Source organism: Cebus imitator, unplaced genomic scaffold (genome assembly GCF_001604975.1).
Source record: "Cebus imitator isolate Cc_AM_T3 unplaced genomic scaffold, Cebus_imitator-1.0 Scaffold283, whole genome shotgun sequence".
NCBI lineage: Eukaryota > Metazoa > Chordata > Mammalia > Primates > Cebidae > Cebus > Cebus imitator.
Genome location: NW_016107598.1, coordinates 2,666,732 through 2,688,638, shown reverse-complemented (window position 1 = coordinate 2,688,638; position 21,907 = coordinate 2,666,732). Strand labels below are relative to the sequence as shown.

Sequence of the window (21,907 nt, the reverse complement as noted above, 5' to 3'; positions counted from 1 at the left end):
GTATTCTTATTCATTAAACATGTGGTACTGATGAGCTTGGAAATTCAATAAAACAAAATAAGCATTGTGGGAAAGTCAATTAAGTCTATGCCTGGGAGCTTATAAGAATCACAGCTAGATGAGGACACCATCATCTGTTACTAATCTATAGCTCTTCCTCTATGATTATTTTAATACATGAAAATGCACTGATATTAGCCTATCTGAGCATTGCAAGGAACACTTTCCAGAAATAGTGACTAGATCATAAACTGGAAAGCATGTGGGAAAATAAGTGAGCTATTCACCTCATTGAAGAGGTCAATAGGATTAGGACTTCTTGGACCATTTTAAAAAAATGAATTTCAATATGAAGTTTTTTTTTTTTTTTTTAACATACAAAGCCTTGATTTTATTGTGATAGATTCAATTTGAAAAACACCAGGTGGAAATTTTAGCTGCCTTAGATCTTATAGAGATGAATTAGTGCCAGCAAGGGATTCTGTGTCGAAGCTGGCGGCTTACTTGAAAAGACATGTAAATATCATCTTTAATTGAATGAGCATTCTATCTTTAAGTATGTATGATTGCACTGGTTTTCCAACAATTACTTTATTTCTTTGAAGAGCAATATTTAATGTCATGAGAATGGTATTTCCAAGCTAGTAAAGTGATAACATTATAATGGTTCAACTAATAACACATTGCTTTTGATCTGAAGGTGATTCTTACATACATAGATGATTTATAGGTGCCTGATTGAAAAAGCAATCCAGTGACTGGCTTGCATATAACTTTGGAGATATGGTATTTGTTCTAATGTGTAATAAAAGAATGTCAACTACAAAAAGGTATTAAGATGGCCCAGGAGACAGGGAAAATTGAAGAAGCCTTAAAAAAAATGACGAAATGTTTGACCTCATCTGTTTTTCTAGCTAGTAAGATCTATATATCACGTTAATTTATGAATGAATTTTAGGATTACATTATGTGAAAGAAGTATAAGGGTTTTTTTAAAGTTGTAAATATTAGGAATTAAATTTTTGTTGTCTTAAAATTGGAAAAGATGACAAACCAATTAAGTTCAGACTGAGTCTCTATGTTGTCTAATAAAAGTATTGTTGCAGCATGCCTTACATAGGAATAGCTGAAAATCAATAATACTTTAAACTCATATTTTTATGACAGTTTTAGAGTATATACCAATGGATTATCTCAGCAAGTGACTCAACAGGCGTGATGTATTTTTGTTTGTTTCATGTAAACAGACAATTTTCTTCAGAAACTGGAGTTAAAAGCTTGCCAGCATAAGTTTACTGAGCAATCATCAAGATATCTCTATAAATCATACAGAAAAAATTTTAATAAGCCATGCAATAATCTATTAAACAGCCTTTAATTTTTTCTTCTCATATATTGTAAATATATTTTTCAAACACTCAACCAAACCTAGCTCTATCCTTTAAAACACCACAGCCTAGTAGAGTGAATCCTCATTTAAACTAATAAATGGCCATAGATGTAAAATACTATTAGAGTGAATCAGAATTTTGCGGTAAAAGCAGAATAAGAAACAATTTTTTAAAAGGTAAAATGACACTACAACTAGAGCATTAACTTTTAGAAGGCTTCATAATATTGAAAATATGAGCCTTGCCCCTTTCAATTTGAAGATAAGCTAATAGGTTCACTCTGTACCTAATAGCTGCCTGCACAAAAGCCAACAGATATTTCCTATCCTCTCTTTTGTTAGGGGATTAACTCAGAAGCAATCCTGTGTATGTGACGCTTTTTCTCTCCCCCACTGCAATAAAGGAGGAATAAAAAGGAAGCTGTGTTTCTTTCTCAGATTTAGGTTTTCTCAGCCTGGATCTCATCTTCATGCATTGCTGAACAAGGCTGATTTGGTGAAGAGTTAATGCTAGAAAGCAGCTGAAGGAAAGACGCCTTTGCAAGGTAAATACTAGAATAAATCAGAATGTTTAGAGCCATTCTTTTTTCAAACACCTTCCCTTTCTTAAAACCCTTTTGCATAGGGATCTAACTGGGTAGACTTTGTTAACTTGTGTCAAAATGGTCTTTTAAAAATGCGACAGATTGGTAATAACTGTGAACATGAAAATAAGGGTTAATTTACATGATAAAGTCCTCACTGAAGTACTCTGTCCAAAATCTATTTGCTAGTTGTATTGTTTAGGCTTTGATAGTCCATAAGCTATAGACAACAGTCAAAATTCTTCGTATTCCTGCTGACAAGTTAAAGTGGAATGGGCCTTAGCAAATAGAGAACTCCATATACTATCATGTCTAACAATGCCCTGGAAATACCTGGGTATTGTATTTATCTTATTAAGTTGATATTATAATGTTAACAATAATAAAAAATAATCCCAGAATATATAAGGAGCTTAAACAACTCCACAGGAAAAAAATCTGTTAATTCAGTCAAAAAATAGGCAAAATATTTGAATAGACATTTCTCAAACGATATACAATTGGCAAAAAGGCGTATGAAAATGTGCTCAATATCATTGATCATCAGAGAAATGCAAATCAAAATTACAATAAAAATATAAATTATTTCTATTATTTTTTAATTGTCATTTATAATAACTCAAAGGGATAATGTAACAAAGAATAATCTTATGCCTTACTTGCAGGGAACAAATCACAAGACAAGATGAAGATCCTAGTCCTGACTATGACCATCTTAGATTTTGTGGTTTACTTCCTGGTAAGTTTTAGTATTTTGGATAATAGTAATTAGATGCAGGGAAAAAAAATTAATACTTAGATCATCAGGTTACATTTAATGCAAGAAAGAATATTTTGCTAAATAAAACATCATTTTATTGTACTATTCTATTTCCTATTTGTACACTTCCTTCTTTTAGAATTAATTATATGCATAATGAAGTAAAGATAAGTTATAATGCATGGTAGTATATGATTTGGAAGGGGTTTCTCTATGCTTTTTATATTATAAGAGATTTCTTACTAAAAGTTTGTCCTGGAACATCTGAATTTATACCCACAGGGGATACTCAACCCTAACATACTTGTCAACTGTTCTTTTTTACAATTATATTGTGTATTTCTAACTTAATTAATTTAACTACCAATGGATAAGGAAGAAAGCAGAGACCTTCAGGATGCTGCTTTATTTGATCAGTCTAGTGCTGCATATTGATTTCAGATTTTTAGTAAAGTATCTACTGGGGTAACATCACAAAAAAATGTCGTACATCTTTCTCTTTAGTTTAATGGGAATCAGGAAAGACAGTCAGACAAATCAACATTTGTCTGCCAATCTGCCTTGTCTTCATCAGACAGCTATACAGCAAGTTCGGTCTTATCCATCCAAAAAAAAGAAAAAAAAGTCTGCACCTACAAAAGATTCTTATCGCTACTCAGGGTCTACTGATGGAGTAACAAGGTTCTCTGGATTCCATTCAGAGAGAAACTACTGAGACACCCTTCAAGCCAACTTATATAACTTTCTTCCATTCGGGGATGATGCACTAAGTAACTCTATAGCTAATCAGACTTCAACTAGTTTTGCTTTTGTCAAGGGTACAATAGGCAACTCAACTTAGGCAGAGATTTCAAAGAACAAAGCCTCACCTTCCTCTGAAGCTATGCAAGATAATTCTGCTGCCAATACCATAATTTCCAACTTGGCACCCAACTCCCAAATAACACAGAACAGGATGACTGTTTCTGGGGGAAAGAGCATTGCAGAACCTGTATCCATGACCACCTATCAGTACAAGTCTGATTCCACTTCTATTTCTCACTTTCAGGCAGACTCCAAAGCAACTCAGAGTCTTGAACACTTCTTCCCATCCACTGGCAGATCTAAACTATTCTTTGCCCCTAATCCTGCTACATACATCCAAAATGCTAAAAACAAGTTCACTCCCTCAGCAGGTGAGAATACCATTGCCATATCGAATACAAACAACCTCCTCGGAACTGGTACCAGTACTCATAAAGAAGAGGCAGGACCAGACAGTATGTTCTTTTTTTATACTTCAGCCCTTATGACAGAAGGCAATACAGCAAAAATTGATACCACAGACATTCTACAAGAAGATCATACAGCTCAGCTTGATATGCCTGATCTCGAGGACAACAAGATAATTATCACTGATACTACTTATATGGAAAGATATAGCAAAACTGCAAACAATGAGCCTGACCTTACACAGAAAGATAATTCTATCAGATTTGAGGCCACACATATAAAGAATGATGGTAGGACTACAGTTACTGCTCAAGTACCTAGCATTTCCTCTGCAAAAAATGACAATAACTTTGAACTTATTCCTATTCTGAATAATTATGACAAGGCTGATACCAAATCTGTCATGATTGCCACTGATATTAATGAAGCTATTTCCAATATCAATTCCATTGATACTACAAATTATCCTCTTAATGGTAGAATGTATAAGAAAAGCAATAATATTGTCAGTAATTCCACTGATATTAAAACAATGATAGATGTATTTAAAAGTACAGTGCATGTGGGGGACATAATGATTTCCAAAACAAATGGCACCACCTCTACAAAGCATTACATTAACCCTAACACTGTAGAGCCAATTATTAACACTAACTTTAAAACAACTTGGCCTTTAAAGGAAGGTACCATAGTAGAAGCCAGACACACTGTTCAGATGGAAAGCATCACTATGCCCTACAATATCAATACTGCTGAAGCAATTGAATCTAAAGCAAATGACTGGATAACTAAGTGTCATTCTAATATACCTGCCAATATACAACTCAAAACTGATAGGGACAATTTTAAGTCTGTGAGCACTTATGGAATTGAGAACATTATTTCCAGGGTCAAAGAATTTGCAAATATGAACCAAGATGACAGAGTTATAGAAGTCATCTTTATTCATTCAAACACTTCACCAGCAGAAATTAGAAGAAAAATTTACTCTCTTAACCCTGATGAAGATTACACCAAAACAGCAAGAAACAAAATTACTCTCCTTCCTGACAACTCTGATGTGTTTAATCTCCTATTCAAATATAAAACAATGCCCTTTACAATGGACAGCAAAAACCTCATTAACATAAGAGGTGATGATGATAGAACCTCCTCCACCATTACTGCAAATGACCTCCAAACCAAAAGGGACTTTGAAAGAACTACTGCACCTAAAACATCCGGTTTCCAGAACAGTATCAGCCCTATGGTTTCTGTCACTCACCCTGTAACTGTTGAGTCTGTTTCTTTTAGCAAAGACAGTGAAGCTGGCATGACCTCAGCATCAAAGGTCTGTATTGCCCCTTCAGATAAATCTACTATCTCTGCGAAGAAAGGAACTAGTGTTTCTACTGATGACAAAAATGCTGATGGTGTTGCAGGTCCTAACCCTGAAATAGACATTTTTATGAACAAAGGACAAACTCTTCTATCAGTAGCTGAATCATCTAAATTAACGTTTAATGCCCCAAATAATGAAGCTCAACCTTCTCTGCTAAGTAAAGATGACTCTTTGACTGGTGCTTGGATAAAAATGCTAGATTCTGTAGCTGAAAATTCTCATCTCATAAATGATGCCATTATATACAATAAGGTATCAGTGGATCCTCTGAACATGCCATTGCAGTCTACTTTAATTACAGCTGATTTCACCTCTCCCAATGACAAACACAGTGCCACTGCCAGTGCAGATAAAGGGACCACAAATATGGCTGGCAGCTCTGAACTAATAATTAGTAAAGCCACCATGGCAGAAGGAAGACCCTCTGTACCTATTACCTCCCTACCTGCAAAATTACCTGGTATTCTTACTCTAAGAAAACCATTTATAAGTTTGATAGACAACGAAGTGGTAAATGAAGATGAATCAACTCACTATACAGAAGTAGAATCTGTAATGGAAGAAGATGCTGTTTTTCAAATAAAAAAAAGACCTTCTACCTGCACACAATTTCAAGTACTTTGAATCAGAAGACAGTGGCTTTGAAAGGAGTGAATTTGCAGCTGCTGATATCACAAAGTTTCTATCGCAATTTATTATTATTCCTAATGCTGAAGTAACAATAAGTGACAGAGACCTTACTACTCCTGGAAAAGAAAATGTTGATCTTCTTTATGATGTCACTAATCCTACAGGTGACAAAATACACTTTAAGCCAATGGCTACCAAAACAATAGTTAATGGTTTAGGCGAAAGTGCAGCAGAGAAACAGAAGGTGAAGGCAGTAGATGGCACTGTGTTCCTTCCACCTGGCAATTCCATCCTCCAAACTGGAAGAATGTATTACCCTATACTTCCTAGCATATACTACAATATAATCACTGATAATTCACTTACTGTCACCAGAAAGGACCCAAATGCTGCCTCGAACACCATCAAACACAAACCATCACTTTTCACAATGGACAAGCCAGACTCTATTGATTTCCAAGATGCCTATCAATCCCCTATTGCCATCACTTCAAGCAATGTCAAGAGACCTGCCAATAAAGGCAAAATGGCTGAGACCAAAATAAGTATCCCTCTTTCTATTCATATTGGAGCTGATGATGTTTCTTATGTGGATAAAAACACTAAAGTTGCAACAAACGTGGCTTCAATAGCTCCCACTTCACCAATAAAGAAAGACATTCTGACCTTGAATGAAGTTAATACTGTCAATAATAAACCCAATAAACTTGGAGATGGACTTAACATGTCCAGAGAAAATCCTAATGTGTCTAGAGATAATAGTACCTTATTAATTGCTAATTTCTCTACCATTATGAAGTTGGTTGCCCCTTTCATTCATCCTCAAGCAACAAACCTTGTAAAAAAGACCTCTTTGGCAGATATTATAATACCCAAAACTTATTTCCATAATAAGGCTATCCCAGCTTTGACAATAGCCATCACCACTCCCTCTCAAGGAAATGACACCATATTTTATAATCCAAGAAATGAATTGGAAAACTTTTTCAAGAAACATATTATATTGAACTATGAAGCAGGCTCCCAAAATGAGGTAAGCATTATGGTAAAAGAAGCAGACACACTTGAAGAAGGAAATATCAGGGATGTTTATGTCATACCTATTGCAGGTGACAATGTTCCTAAACATAACAATTTGCCATCTGAACAGTATTCTATTAATTCTAATACATACGACTCCACTACATTCAGAGGAACAACCAAAGGCAGAGCTGATCCACCTGAATTTGAGAATTCTGCATCATCTTATAGGGCTGAAATCTCAAAACCTCTACTTGGAAAATTTACTCCCAAGTTTCAAAGAAAAGTGATTGTAAGAAACAGTAATAGTGGTTCTGATCAAGATACATTCTTTGGTGGTGATATACTTTACCCAATAATGAAAGAAAATGTTCTGGAAGGATATACCTATTCTCCTGAAAGAGACTCTATCGTTACAACATCAGATTTTAGTATTCCAATGAAAAATAATGTAAACCCTGCTCTGGAAGGCACTGCATTACTTGGTAAAGGAACTTTCAATGATCCTTATTCATCCTATGCTGATGAAAAAAGTGATTCAGCAACAGAAAAAGACAAAATTGCTAGAGGTACCATAACAAACTCTCATATAGGCATCATACCTGTGACTTCCTTCACTACTGCTTCTTCTAAAGACATAAATCAGAAAAATTATTATCATATATCTGAAATAGGCACTCCTCTCTCACTGGCATATGAAAACAAAATAAGGGATGATTCCCTTATTTTTCAGCTTGGTACTACTCTGGCAAAGAAAAATAATGTGGATGATATGGATTTGATCATCATGGAACCTGATGAAAGTGGCTCTGAATATATTTCAAATAAGTATGTCTTTGAAATAGAAAATGAAGAAAATAGCCCTATTATAAACCCTACTCCATTTACACAAAGACCCAATAGATTTCTATCACATATACCCTTCTCTAATGATGAGGCCTCCAGGAGACTTCTGTATCAAATAACTCACCCTGAGTTTGAAACTAAAGAAAAATACCAAACTATTATTATCAAAGAAGAAAATTCTGACTCTAATATTGTTGCCTCTTCTTTCAAAGATTATACCAAAAATTTCAACACTCAGCATCTGAAAACCATGGTTCCTTCCCTAATTGATGTAGGTGAGACTTTCTTTCCTGAGTTTCTAGAAAGAGCATCTGCAGGAAAGGATGCTTTAAGTGAAAATGATGCCATCATCATTCTCCCTGAAGTTTCTGGTTTAGAAAATGAAAAAATCAAATATTTCTTTGTACCTCACATGGAGACCATTGTTACCATGCGAGAGGGCAGGACATTGGGTGCTGTCCCTACTGATCATACTGTGGCCACTACTCCCATAAAAACTCAAGGTCATTTCTACGGGAAAGGCATTTCATCCAATATTCCTAACACAGCTGTCCTGGAGTTGGCAGATATCACCACACTGGAGAAATCAAAAGTCAATGAAAATGAAATGGATTTAGCTGAAGCAATCTTTTTAAAGGATCATAATAACTCATTGGCTCAGAACGCTGCCTACCAAACGGAAACTATCTCTGATGTCAGTAAAATTACCAATGGTATAATCAAAGCAAATTCAATGACTTCTCTTAATCTGCTCAATGCCACCAAAATGCCACCCAAGGCCAGCATTGTTTCACCTAACGACCCTGGATTTGAGTCTGACAGCATTGACAATAATGTTACTACCATGCCTAAGATAGATGGCCTCAGCTCCACAAAATTAAGATCTCTATTAATTCCCAATCAAAAAGTAATGGCACTTCCTCTTATTGAAAATGATGAATCTTTATCTGATACATTGGTGACATTAGAGGCATCAGAGCCCTGGGGTGAACACTCTACCATCACCAACCAAAACTGGGAAATCACCAAAGCACAAAGTGCCTTTCGGCCTTTTTCCATGGCCTCTTCTGTTCCTCTGGTAGATCCTGCTACTTTTTCAGAGACACCCATTAATATAGCCACTGATATACGTACCACTGAAAATGAGGTCATTAATGAAAAAACTGACACCAGGGCCTTTTCACCTAATATAGTCCTTCAATCTGTAATCCACAAAAATGAAGGAATAAATAAAACATCTAACTATGATGTAAATCAAGCACTCATTAAATTTTCTGTAAAAGAAATTGCTACTGCAGGAACTAAGGCTAATGCATTCCTCAGTGGCAATAAGGCTGTTGTAGAAGATGAATCCTATACTTCTGAAGCCAATATTCCAGTGAATTTAAGAGATGTAAATGCAGTGGGAGTTGAACCTTTCATCCTTAAGCCTGATGCTGCACCTGCTGAACAGAAACCACCTGGAAATTCCAAAGAAACATTTTACCTTGCTTCCACAATGAGCACAACAAAGCAGACAAAGATTGGGGTTAGGGACTCATTTTCTCTTGATAACTATTACTTAGAGATGTCCATCACAAACTTTTATGATAAAGTATATCAATTACCCCTGAAATCAACTCTTTTGCCCACTGATCTTATTGAAATCTATAATTCTGAACTTGATCCAGCATTCATTATAGGCGAGAACAACATAAAAATGACTGAAGACTCTGTCATACCTAATGATTTAACTGGTCTATCTGGCAAAGAAACCATTTCACCTGACAATATCATCTTTATTGAAGACATGAACAGTATAAATGGAAAAAGATATGTAGCTTCTGTAGAAAAAGATAACATAACCCCATATGAAGTAATTCCTTTCACAAAGGACTTTTCAGCAGAGCCAGATGCATTTTTTCCAACAGGGGAAAACAATCCAAATAATATGGATCTAATTTTCACTGGGCTTGACGATAGTTCACTTGACTATGTGTCAGAGAGAAATACACTTTATATTGGAGAAGAAGGAAAGAGCCCCAAATCAAAAATACCTATCTTTGCTCAAGACAAAATCTATGGAGGATTTGGATCTTATACTCCCTTGTCTACTGCACATGTCACTGATAATCCATTGAAAGGAAATCCTACAGAACTCAAAACTAAACAAAAATACCAAATGTTGAGCTCCAGAGAAATAAACCCTGATTCTGACAAGGATTATTTATTTCTCAAAGATTATATTTCCAAGCCCTATAGAAAGTCACCCAGAATGATGACTCACCCTCTAGTAGATAAAAATCAAAAATTTTCTTCAAAGGTTTCAGATGATAAAACTCTGGAAGGCAACAGCCCAAGTGAAAGTGACATCATCATCATTCTTCCTAAAGGTAAACAGATTGAACATATCCACATTCCAGATCCAGGAGCAATGGTAACCAATGGAGAAAGCAGGGCATTGCCAAGGGAAATCACTGATCTCACCATGAGCTCAACTCCAGTAGTAAGCAGAAACCAGTCCTACAGGAGAGACACTTCATCCACTGCTTTTAACATCCTGAGGAGAACCAAAGCCACCATGTCACCCAAGTTGGAGTATAATAAGAACAAAACTTTTAAGGCAGAGAGTTACCATTCACAGGATGTCACTATTCCTTCAGTTGCATTCAGTGTCAACCTTAATAATGAACTTCCCTTTGTTGATGAAGAGTCTGAGGCTAAAAACCACAAGGACTCAACAACTTCTTCACTGATGGAAACAGCTCACACTATGGCTGATACCACTCCTTTTTTCCTGGAGAACAGTTTTGAAGGGAGTGATTATATACACCCTGATGAGTATAATGTATTGTCTAGAGAATTCCCATTTCTACATACTGCTGAAAGTATAATCCTCAGCCCTAACACCTTCACTGACAATTCTGTCCTAATGAGAGATAACTCCTTGGCTAACTCTTCAATGTCAATATCAGTAGTATCAGAGGCAGTGACCAAATATCTTGATTTCATCAATGGAACTGGCATTTCAGAAAACCAGGCCCTCAAAATTCAAACAGACCTTCAGCCCCACTCCTTGGACTTAATTATTTCTTCTCCGAGTTCAACAACTATTACCAGGAATTCAACAAAAGATGATGCTGATTCATAACCCACTGTGAAGAGAGAAACTGTTGGGATTTCTAAATTTAAGACAGATACTCATCCTTTAGTTATAATCATGAGAATACTTTCATCCAAACAACTACATACTTTCCCTTTGAAAATAAAAGAAATGGCTAAGCACTCTGTTAAAGAAGATGCAGCTTCTAAATTCAATAGGAGTCATGTCACAAATGTAACAATCATCATTCCAACTTTAGAAAGGGCACTTCCTTTAACCTCTGAGCCCAGTTCACTCTGGAAGAGCAGTAACAGTGAGGAGGAAGAAGTCAATGTTTATGAAGCAGACAGTAATTTTTTAGGAAATTCAAGTACTTTGAAAGATACTTTTTTCACTGGTAAATTTAATATTTCTGCTGGACCCAAACTTCTTCCCAACTTAAAAAGAATCCTTTCTGCTGATCCCACCATGTCTCTGGAGAAGATTTTAAAGCTTAAAGCTAACAACTCCGCTCTTCCAGATAAAGACACAGGCTCAGAAGTTTTGTTCCATAATTCTGCCACTGGATCACATGGCCAAGCATGGAAATCAACTCTTTCTCCTTCTGGTTTCACATCAACATTGAAATCATCTAAATATTCAGAACTTGATCCATTTGTCAAAATGAAAAATGATGCTACAACAAAGAATAATAATTTTCCATTTGAGGAAAGAAATACTTGGACTCGTAATATCATAATTTCACCTGGTACCAATACTCCAACAACAGCAAAATTGAATTCTATGTTTGGTAAAAGATTTCCACACCAAAACTTTGTAGAGAAAGATATAATCACTGAAAATGAATTTGCTCCCATTACAGAAAACATTTTAGATATTACTTTAGATGAAAATTTTCTAAATAATGACCATGTAATAAGCACAGTGCTTGGTGACAGAGCTTTTGAGTATGTCACAGATGAATATGTCCTGGAACCACAGGAGAGAAAATACAACCCTATCATTAAAAAAGACTACTCTCACTTACAACCCCAAACTATTTGGATTCTACTCTACTGCTGATGGCTCTGGACATCTATCTCAGGAAGCCCCAACTGTGACCAAAACTAAAGACATACTATAAAGTTTGGTGTCTAGAGAAGAGCACAACAGTTCTGATCTTGATGATATTATTCTCAAAAGTTCCACTAGCAATTTCAGTTCTGAGGCTCTCAGCTCCATGACTCACCCCTTAACTCACACAAGTGAGAATTCTTACACATTTCTAGATAAAACAATTCTGGACAGGGACTCTCTGAGAGAAGCTGATGTCATCACCACTGTCCCTGAAGACAAAAAGAGGGAGTACAACCTTGTTCCAGACTCAGGAATAGCAGCAACCATGGAAGAGAAAAGGATGTTCCTAGATGAAACCATGGATCCCATTGTGATCAACTCTCCATCAAAAAATAAAAACCTATTATACAGGAAAGCCACTTCGTCTGCTATTTATAATACTGATATTCAACATAAAGCAGAAAATATCTTACCATTCAGAGTAAATAATGTTAAAGGGAAAACTAATGTGATGAACAGAACACCCTCACAGGACACAAATTTTCCTTTCACTAAATTCAGTGTCACCCCTGATAGTGAACTTTCCTTCACTGATGAAGATACTGAAGTTTTAAACAGCAGAGCTTCAACCTCTTTCTCACCTATGAATGCAATCCTTTCAATGGATGATACCATTGCTCTTTCCACAGAGGGTGGTTATGAAGGAGGTAATTCTAGGCTGCCTGGAGAACACAATGTTAGGTCTACAGGATCGCTAGCTCTACAAATCCCTGGAAAAGCTGTACTAACTCCTAAAGCATCAACAGAAAATCTTGAAATATCTGGCCCAGTAACAGTAACAAATAACTTGTTGATTAATTCTTCACTTACGTGATCAGACATGCTTGAGATAATGACAGAATATGCTAATTTTATTAAAGGTAGTGATATTCTCATTACAAACCAAACAGACTTCAAGCCTCACTCCCTGGCCTCAACTGAATTTCCAACTGCAGACAATTCTACAAACAATGAATTTGATTCACTATCTTCTGTCAACAGAGAAACTACTGCCATTTCTAAAACTGAGGCAGATAAAACATATTCTAAACTTCAGAGAATAATAAAAGCCTTTTTTCCTACAAGAATCTCTCAGCATAGGACCTATGAAGAAAGAAAAATAACCAAACCCTCTGATCAAGAAGATCTAGCTGCTAAATTTGACAAAAGTCACATTACAAACACAACAGTTCTCAATCTAGCTATGAAGAAACCCCTTCCCTCAGTTACTGAGCTTAATACCCTCTCCAAGAGTAATAACAATGTGGAAAACAAAGTTCCTATTTCTGAAGAAGGCAATTTTCTTCCAAAAGAAGCAAGTATATTGGAAGATAATTCTTTCCCTGTTAAATTTGATGTTACTTTTGCTAAATCTCAGGGACATCCCAATTTAAAAGGAATCTCTTCAGTTGATTTCCTATTAAGTTTTCCAGAAGTATCTAGGTCTAATGATCAAAGATCTTCTCCTGAAGTCACTCCTAAAGGAGGGACCATTATACACACTCCCACTGGAACTTATGTCCTACCTTGGAAATCAACTCTTCTTCCTTCTAATTTCACAACATTTTTGATTTTCTCTAAGAACTCTGAACTTAATCCAGTTGTCAAAATGAGAAAATATACCACAATGACTAATAATAATATTATGCCTGGAGAAAGAAATTCTTCATCTGACAAATTCAAACTTTTGCCTACTACCATTATTTCAGCAAAAGGTATGAAAAATATTGTTTATAACAGGAGATATGGGCACACGACATTTATAGGGAAAGATACATCAATTGAAGTAGTTCCTTTTATAGAAAACTTATTTCAAAAGAGGCAGATGACACCCCTTTGTCAGATAGAAATATTCCAAATAATGAGAATATGATAGCTATTATGCCTGGCAACAGTGCCCTTGAATATGATGCAGATAACTATGTTTTTGTGCCAGTGGAGAAAAGAAGTGGTCCCCTTACAGAATAAACCATAGACACAAATAACTCCAATGCACGTGAGTCCCATGAATTCGATGCTGGTGCTGCAGTCCCTGAACATTTTTCTCAAGGAACTCCAACTGATATCAGTACCAGAAAAAAACATCAAAGCCTGATCTTCAAAGAGGAAAATCCTAGCAATGATACTACTGTCCTCAAAGGTTTTACTGCCAACTTTAACACTAAGACTCCAAGGTTCATGATTTATTCTCTAACTGATCCAAGTTGAAATTTTTTACCTGAATTTCTAGATGAAACAAATCTGGAAAATGGCCCTCTAATTGGAAACAACACAATCATCATTCCCCCTAAAAGCCAAAAAATGAAATATGGAGACTGAAATATGAAATATGAAAATGGAGACTAACTCTTCCTTCTGATTTCACAACATCCATGGGTACTCTCAAATATTCCAAACTCACTCCTGTTACTATCATGGGGAAAGATATCACAAAGAAGATTAATTATAGTTTTCTACCTGAGGAAATAATTATTCCATCTGACCAAGTTATCATTTTGCCCATTACCATTACCTATGAAAAAGACATGGCAAGCACTTTTAAAGGAAATATATTTAAGCACGATGATTTTATAGAGAGTGAGCAAGCTGCTGAGTATGAAAGAAATTATTTTATAAAAGACATCTCAGAAAGGAAGTATGACATTTCTTCTGAAGGCAAAATCACTCCAGCGTATGCAGATGATATAATTATTATGTCTGATGACAGTGGCTCTGAATATGTCTCAGATGACTCTGTCTTGGAATTAGAGGATAAAGCAAATAATTCCTTTATAACAATGTGTACACTCAGATATGCTCCTAAGAGACATATGTCTCATGCACTATATACCACAGTGGCTACTTCAGATAGTCTCTCAAAAGCAACATCATCAGAGTTCAAAGATAAAGAAAATTACCAAGCCATAATTCCTAGACAAAAAAACAAGAACTCTGACATCGAGGCCATGCTTTTCAAAGATCCCTATGTCAATGTCAAAATCAAACCTCAGAGAACCACAACTCGCTTCCTAATCAATGCAAGTAAGAATCCTTCTAGATTTTATGACAAAACATCTGTGAAAAAAGGTACCATAAATGGTGATGATATCATAATTCCCTCTGAAAGCTCTGACTTTAGAAATGAAATAATTGAGTATTCCATGTTTTCATGTGTAAAGCCAGTAGTTGACAACAGAAAATTCACAACTGATACCACTAATCATGCTATCAAAAGCAGTTATAACTTGTTCAGGGAAAACATATCACCTACCATTTATAAGACATTTACACCCAGCAAGGCAGACACTATCATATCCAGTATATCTGATTTTGCTGAAGATGAAACAAGTATAGTTGTGGCATCTGATTGAAGGTTTAGTGATTTTCCTTTAGCTCAGCTTTCTAATGATGAGGTTTCCAATGTGGATAAAAACACAGCTCTTACTTTTTCACCTTTGAGAAAGATGTCTTCTGTTAAACCAAATGTTCCTGCTATCTCCACTGAGAACAAAATTAACATGACCATTTCAGCCCTCCATCAGAGAGTGACATGTCTCTAAAACCTACATCTGTTAGAGTACCTGAAACTCACATCTTAACTACTAATTCTCATACTAAAGAAACTGCAGCCACCAGACTTGCAAAAGGGGAAAACTTACATCACCATCCAGCAACGTTAATTTCAGCAGCATTAGAGCCTATGCCAACAGATTTTGCTTACTTTAAGGAAGGTGTTATCTAAGGAAGACAAAACATTGAAAGTCAAATTGTCCTGAACATTTTTCCATTGGTCTGTATTGTTCTTCAAGTTGATTACACTGACTCTTCAGACAACATCGAGATGTCAAACCTAACACATCTGCTACTCTTGTTACCAGGGACAAAATTTTTAATGCCTCTGCAATTCAAAATTCAGAATCTAAGAAAACAAGCACCAAGCTTTCTACTTTTATTTCTAATGAATATAATGATCTGAATTTCTATTACACAAGAGAAATAACTAAAGCTTCTACAGTGAAAAACACAGCTAATGAATTTTAAGTGAACCACCTTATAGATGGAAATATAATAATAGGAAATGATCCAGTTATCCAGATGGAAGCAAACTCTACAAAATGCTGACCAAAACTCTTATGAATGAATCTCATTGCTGGTGACAAATCAGTCAATAAGGATTATGACAGTGTCCCTGTAGCAGCTTATTCAAGCTTTCCCACACCCAAGGATTCCTTCCCAGCTAGAGCTGTTTCTCACAAAACCAACTTCATGTCCAGGGACTCAAATTTGCTAACACAAGTTATTGCCTTTATTCCTACTGATAAAAAAAATCTTCATCTTACAGAGAGATCATTTTCCAGGTAGAAGGAAATCCTCAGCTGGAATTTAATATAGCCAATAGCAGAGAAGCAAATACTGAATATCAACCTTCAGAAACCACTAATGTTACTCATGAATCCACTGTTGATATAGAAAAGGTATTACATAGACTAAAAGAAATTTCTGTTTTTCCACAAGCTAACAAGGAAATTGAAGAAAACACTTTAATTAGGGATGATATTTCTCAGTTCCGGGTAAAAACAATTACTCCAAAGGATAGCCCTGGGGATCCTACAAACAACAAAGTAGATATGAAGATTGTGACTTATCCTGCTATAAATGTCATCTTCCTCGGAAGCTAAGAAATAGCTACCTCACAGACCAACATACACTTCAACAATTTCTTTAGTCATGCATCCAACATTCCAAACACTTGAGGGGAAGAGGACAAAACTGTGGATGTTGACATAACCAAATCCCAAAATGTGACTGTTCCTCTCACTTCTTTCACTATTTCTGAAGATGAAAATTATTTTGTGAGTGAAAATATTGAAACTGGAACCTCTTTAGTGGCTTCATTATGATTATACTCACCTCAGTTAAGGTTCATTTTATTTTCCCAGTAAATTTATAAACTCTGAAGATACATGCAGGCTTTTTCTAAACAGGAATTCTAGTATTCATAGAAGACACTACTTATCTAACAGTTGATTATTTTAAAATCGTACTTGGCATTTCTTCTGATGGATCTCAAGATATTCTCCACACAAGGAAAGTCTCAATGTGGACGTCACTGTAACACTGGTATTTTGAAAGTCTGCTTCTAAGGACTCTTTTCCTAGTCAAGTATCCCTGAAAAAATCAAAGGCGTGCCAAATGACCTTCCTGGGGTTTTACTCGGAAATCTTCTTCCTTTATTAGCAGTTTTCACCTTTTCGCTTAAATGTAAGGAATATACTCTGAAACACATATCAATAGATATAAATTTAATACTTTTTTCGAAAAAGACAAAATGTTTCCATTAGTGTAATAGATACTCCAACAATGGAAGAAACTACCATTCAGGTTAAATAAAACTGATCTATAGAATCTGATTCTCTGTCCTTAAGTCAGATAATGTCTTCAATGACAGTGATCATTTGGTCAAAAAGGAGTATACTATTACGCATTCTCTAGAGCACATAACTCCAGTTTCATCCTCAAGACAGCTAAAATTCTTGTAGTTCCCGGATTTTTACCATATGCTTTCTTCTCTTTGATGGATGACACACACTCAATCTAAAGTGTTCTTTTGAAGGGCAGTGTTTTAGAAAACATAGATAATATTAATAGCATTTCCTTTAGAGGGGGAACAATTATGCTGCAATCAGTGTGATCCTTCCTCACAGCTATACTAGTGGAAGCAGAGTTGGTGTGATCACAAAAGTAACTCCTGAAATTAAAGACTATTAGGTAAATTAATATCAATGAAGATGATATAATTATTTCAACTGACATATCTAACTGGAGATGAAATGCTCATAAAACTACATATTTTATAGCTTATTCTGACTCTCTTATCATAACAAATACTTAGTCTCACAAGATATCTTCTAGCAAATATACAGTAACCTCTCCATCTTCTTTTTTCCTTTTTGTACCCAAAAACCCTCCCCCAAAGTAGGTACCAAGTCTTCTGTTTATAGCATATATTCTGAATTAAGTTTTATAAGCATTAGATGAAGGGGGACAAAAATAGAAGTTAAGAAAATCCTCCCACTAAGTAAGCTTACTCAGAGAATGACTTTACCCTGTGGCTTTCTTTACTGGCACAGGAACTGATGGCATTTCTGTTTAGAAACATATTTTTACAAATAGTGATGATATATCTGCAACCAGGCTAATTGTCTAGAGAGAAAGCTGAAAACTTTGAGGTTGAGTTCATATTTAATAAAGAATAATTCTTTGTCCTTGGGATCGAACTTACTATTCAGGCTGATGCTACTGCCCTTTCTCAGATTTAGTTGTGTCTGAGTATGAAAATTCAATTTCTTCTAACAACACTGGAAAAAGACTTATTGTAGCATTAACACTAGACTGCAATCTGCTTTCATCTAATTAAATAAGCTAAACCTTAAGGCTGATAACAGGAAGTCCCACATTTTCAGTAAATAATGTTTCGATGACAATGTTTGATATAATTAACATAATTATTTAGAAAACTCCCTCTGAAATTAAAAATATAGTTCTTAAAACTAATGCAGTTATCCACATCTTGATTCTTATTTCTGTGTGAATTTTGACACATAATATTAACTTTCTGCCAGTGATAACCCTTCCTGCATTTTGGAGTTAAAATAACAGCCAATATAGAAAAACATTCCTAAAACAATTTTAACATACAAAACTTTAGACTCTCACTGTTACTCACGTAAATTCAAGAAGAAGTAGGAAATGCAATGAAGAAAAAAACAGTAAAGACCCTAACAGGCCAATAACTGTTACTATCTCTACTGAAAATGTGGGACTTCCTGTTATGAAGAATGGAATTAACTGAATTCCCTGCTACCTAATTATCTTCTGTAGCTACACTTACTGCCAACAACACCATTAGTTTTTTTAGATACCAATTTTTTTTAATACCATGAATCTTAAGGGAAAATGGCTTTACCTCAAAAAGACTCTGTTACTTATTTGGAAGACAGACGACTTTAAGCTGATGCTAATAAACTTGCAGCTTCCAGAGTTTTTCTTACTAATACTAAACCCACAAGATACCTGGCAGTCTCTGCTATGCCTATTTCAAGTGACCCTACCTCCATATCAGGAGACATTTTCCTTATAATCTGCAACATGGTAAATCTTAAGTTCCATGAAATTGAAATGCTTGGCTGTGAATTTGATTCCATAATCAGAGTGGACTCTACTGTCTTTTCATCCAACATCAATACTCCTGCAATCAGATGACCAATCACAACACAGAAACAACCTCCAAGGAGAGCCAGTGCCATTGCCTCCATAGCTGATGCAACAATCACCATGATGACCCAAGCTTTAATCACTCTGATGAACACTGCTCTCCTGCCTACAGACACCACCAAGCCCAGAAGCAAGACCTCTGAGAGTGTACAGTGCTCCTTCACCCCATGGCTGAAGATGGTTTGCCTAAAATTTATTCTCATCCTCCAACAGAAAGCAGTAAAACACCAACTGCAGCAACTATTTTCTTTGGGGCTGACAACGTTATTCCCAAATCAGAAACAACTATTACTTCAGAAGGAGACCACGTCACTTCAGTAAATGAGTATATGCTAGAAAGTGATTTTTCAACAACTACAGGCAACAAACTTACACCTACAAAGGAAAAACTCAAATCAGAAGACAATATGGGGACCCACTTTCTTAAGTCAACAACTCACCTAGAGAAAGAAATTACCTCTCTGACTGGCACTACGAACTCCATAGAAAGAGACTCTATTACTGAAAATTTCATGCCAGTGAAAATTGGGAATATTTCATCACCAGTTGCTACCGTTTCTTTAATCGATTTTTCCACTGACATAGCAAAAGAAGATATCTTCTTGGCTACCATTGACACAGGAGATGCAGAGATCTCAATAACATCTGAAGCCTCTGGCACACTAAAGGACAGCAGTGCCGGTGTTGCTGACACTCCTGCCTTTCCACATAAAAAGGATGAAGTTGATATAAACAATTATAATTCCCCCATCAAATCCAATGTCACTGCTGAAGAGGCTCTCCAGATCACTGATTCCATTATTCCTGAGCCTGAAATCCTTTCTGCTCCTGAAAAAAGCTTCACTACTATTCCAGACATAACTACCCTTAAAGAAGAGAAAATAACCAAAATTGGCTTAAGTGTTTCAGAAGATGACACCAGTGCTGTGGCTGCATTAACTGAATCTGATGAAGAAAAGTTTATCACTGTGTTTGAACTCACTACCTCTGCTGAAAAAGACAGAGATAACCAGGAAGATACCCTGCTAACTGATGAAGAATCTACCGAGGGAGCCAATATTTGGATGGAAAGAGATACTGCAAATGAAGCAGAGACCCATTCTGTTTTGCTTACTGCTGTTGAATCCAGATATGACTTTGTTGTCCCTGCATCAATAGCTACAAACACAGCGAAAGAATCATCTACAGATTTGTCTGAAACTGATAGAACAGAGGCTGTACCTAAAATCACTGAGCCATTTTCTGAAACTACCTCTGTATCAGACACCCCAAACTATGAGGAAGACAACTCCACAACTGGAACGGGGATATTTGAACTACTGAAAGAAGATCCAGATGAGTTCATGATTTGAAAGTAGCAAGAGGGATACCATGTAGAACTGTGCAATAACCCAGCAAGTTAGGCTTAACATCGAAGAAACTTTTCCAACAAGCAAAAACCTATAGAAATGAAAAAATGTGGGCATTGAAGGCAAGTATTCAACTTAATAAATGCAGATGCTTAGGACTACAGCTCATCCAACAAATTTAAGGCAGCTTAAAAAGAGAAGCAGTGTGATAGCTCCCCTAGTATCACAAAGTTTCCGTAGTCTAACAATTACTTAATGTAAAATTTTTCAGCCTAGCCTTCAGAGAGTATGAAGACAGAGCAATGTAAAAGCCCACTTCCTACAACATTTAGTGGTGCATATCATTTAGTTAATAGTTAATTTTATATTTTAGTGAGAATTAAGGATATGAGGAGAATCAAATTAACATCTCAAAAACATTACCATAGCACTAAAAAGTTCTCCCGAATTGCTTGTTCTAAATAATTTTCTCATTAGTATTTCACCAATGATTTTCTTCTATTTGAAAAATTTTTAATCCTTGCTCATATAAGAATTAAAACACTTCAGTAATTGTTTAGCACCTACATGTAAGATACATAAGATTTGTGATAGGGTTCTTGGCACATGTTAGATACAAACTAAAGCAAAATGATATTTTACAAATATGCATATTTGTCAGAAAAATGTTCTATAAACATATATATCAATTTAATTATCTTTCTGTTAAAATATGTGTTCCAAATTTTTGTTCATGTTTTCCAGGTCATAATCACTGAATATCACACTCTTCTTATGATTCTTGTTAGCAATTCAAGGACATAAATCTTCATTCTTTTCTGGTGCAGACTACTTAAAAGGGTCTGTTTTCACTTTGCTGATGTTCTTCAATAAATCTTTTGGCAAGCAACTAATTTACTGTGCGTAGGTGTGTTTGATATTCTAGTACAGACTTCTCAAATTAGAAAAAATAAAGAGAAATGAAGATGCATTGTTTGTTTAAGGAATAACATAGCTCTAATCATCAGAAGTAGAATTATTCTATAGAGATTCATCATTGTATTACATTAAAAAAATGAAATAAAAACAATGCCAAAACACTGAGTGAATGAAAGACATTATGTATGGGGGGCTTGCATAGGAATTTGCACCATTAGATAAACTATAGACTAGAATAATCATGATAGTGTATTAAAACTCAGAAACAAATTATTATACAAAAATTAATTATACAGTGAAGTGGACTTCAAAAACGTAGGATATAATAGTTACTCTTACTTGAGCAATCAGTATTTGGGAAAAAATAAGTTGGAATAATAAATTTT

General features: G+C 35.5%; 1 protein-coding gene across 2 annotated transcripts; it reads left to right on the top strand.

Annotated features, from left to right (window-relative positions):
- The first annotated feature begins 3,790 nt into the window (after nt 1–3,790).
- CABS1 (calcium binding protein, spermatid associated 1) lies at nt 3,791–21,496 on the top strand. 2 transcript variants are annotated; one of them, XR_005195917.1, is made up of 2 exons: nt 3,791–3,993; nt 21,348–21,496. XR_005195917.1 is itself a non-coding variant. In XM_017501649.2 (2 exons), the coding sequence occupies exon 1, from the start codon at nt 19,422–19,424 to the stop codon at nt 20,604–20,606; it is 1,185 nt and encodes a 394-aa protein (XP_017357138.1). In that variant the 5' UTR covers nt 19,365–19,421; the 3' UTR covers nt 20,607–20,725; nt 21,348–21,496. The 2 variants fall into 2 exon arrangements, 1 of the variants encoding a protein (XP_017357138.1); XM_017501649.2 differs by lacking the exon at nt 3,791–3,993 and adding an exon at nt 19,365–20,725.
- Nucleotides 21,497–21,907: the final 411 nt, after the last annotated feature.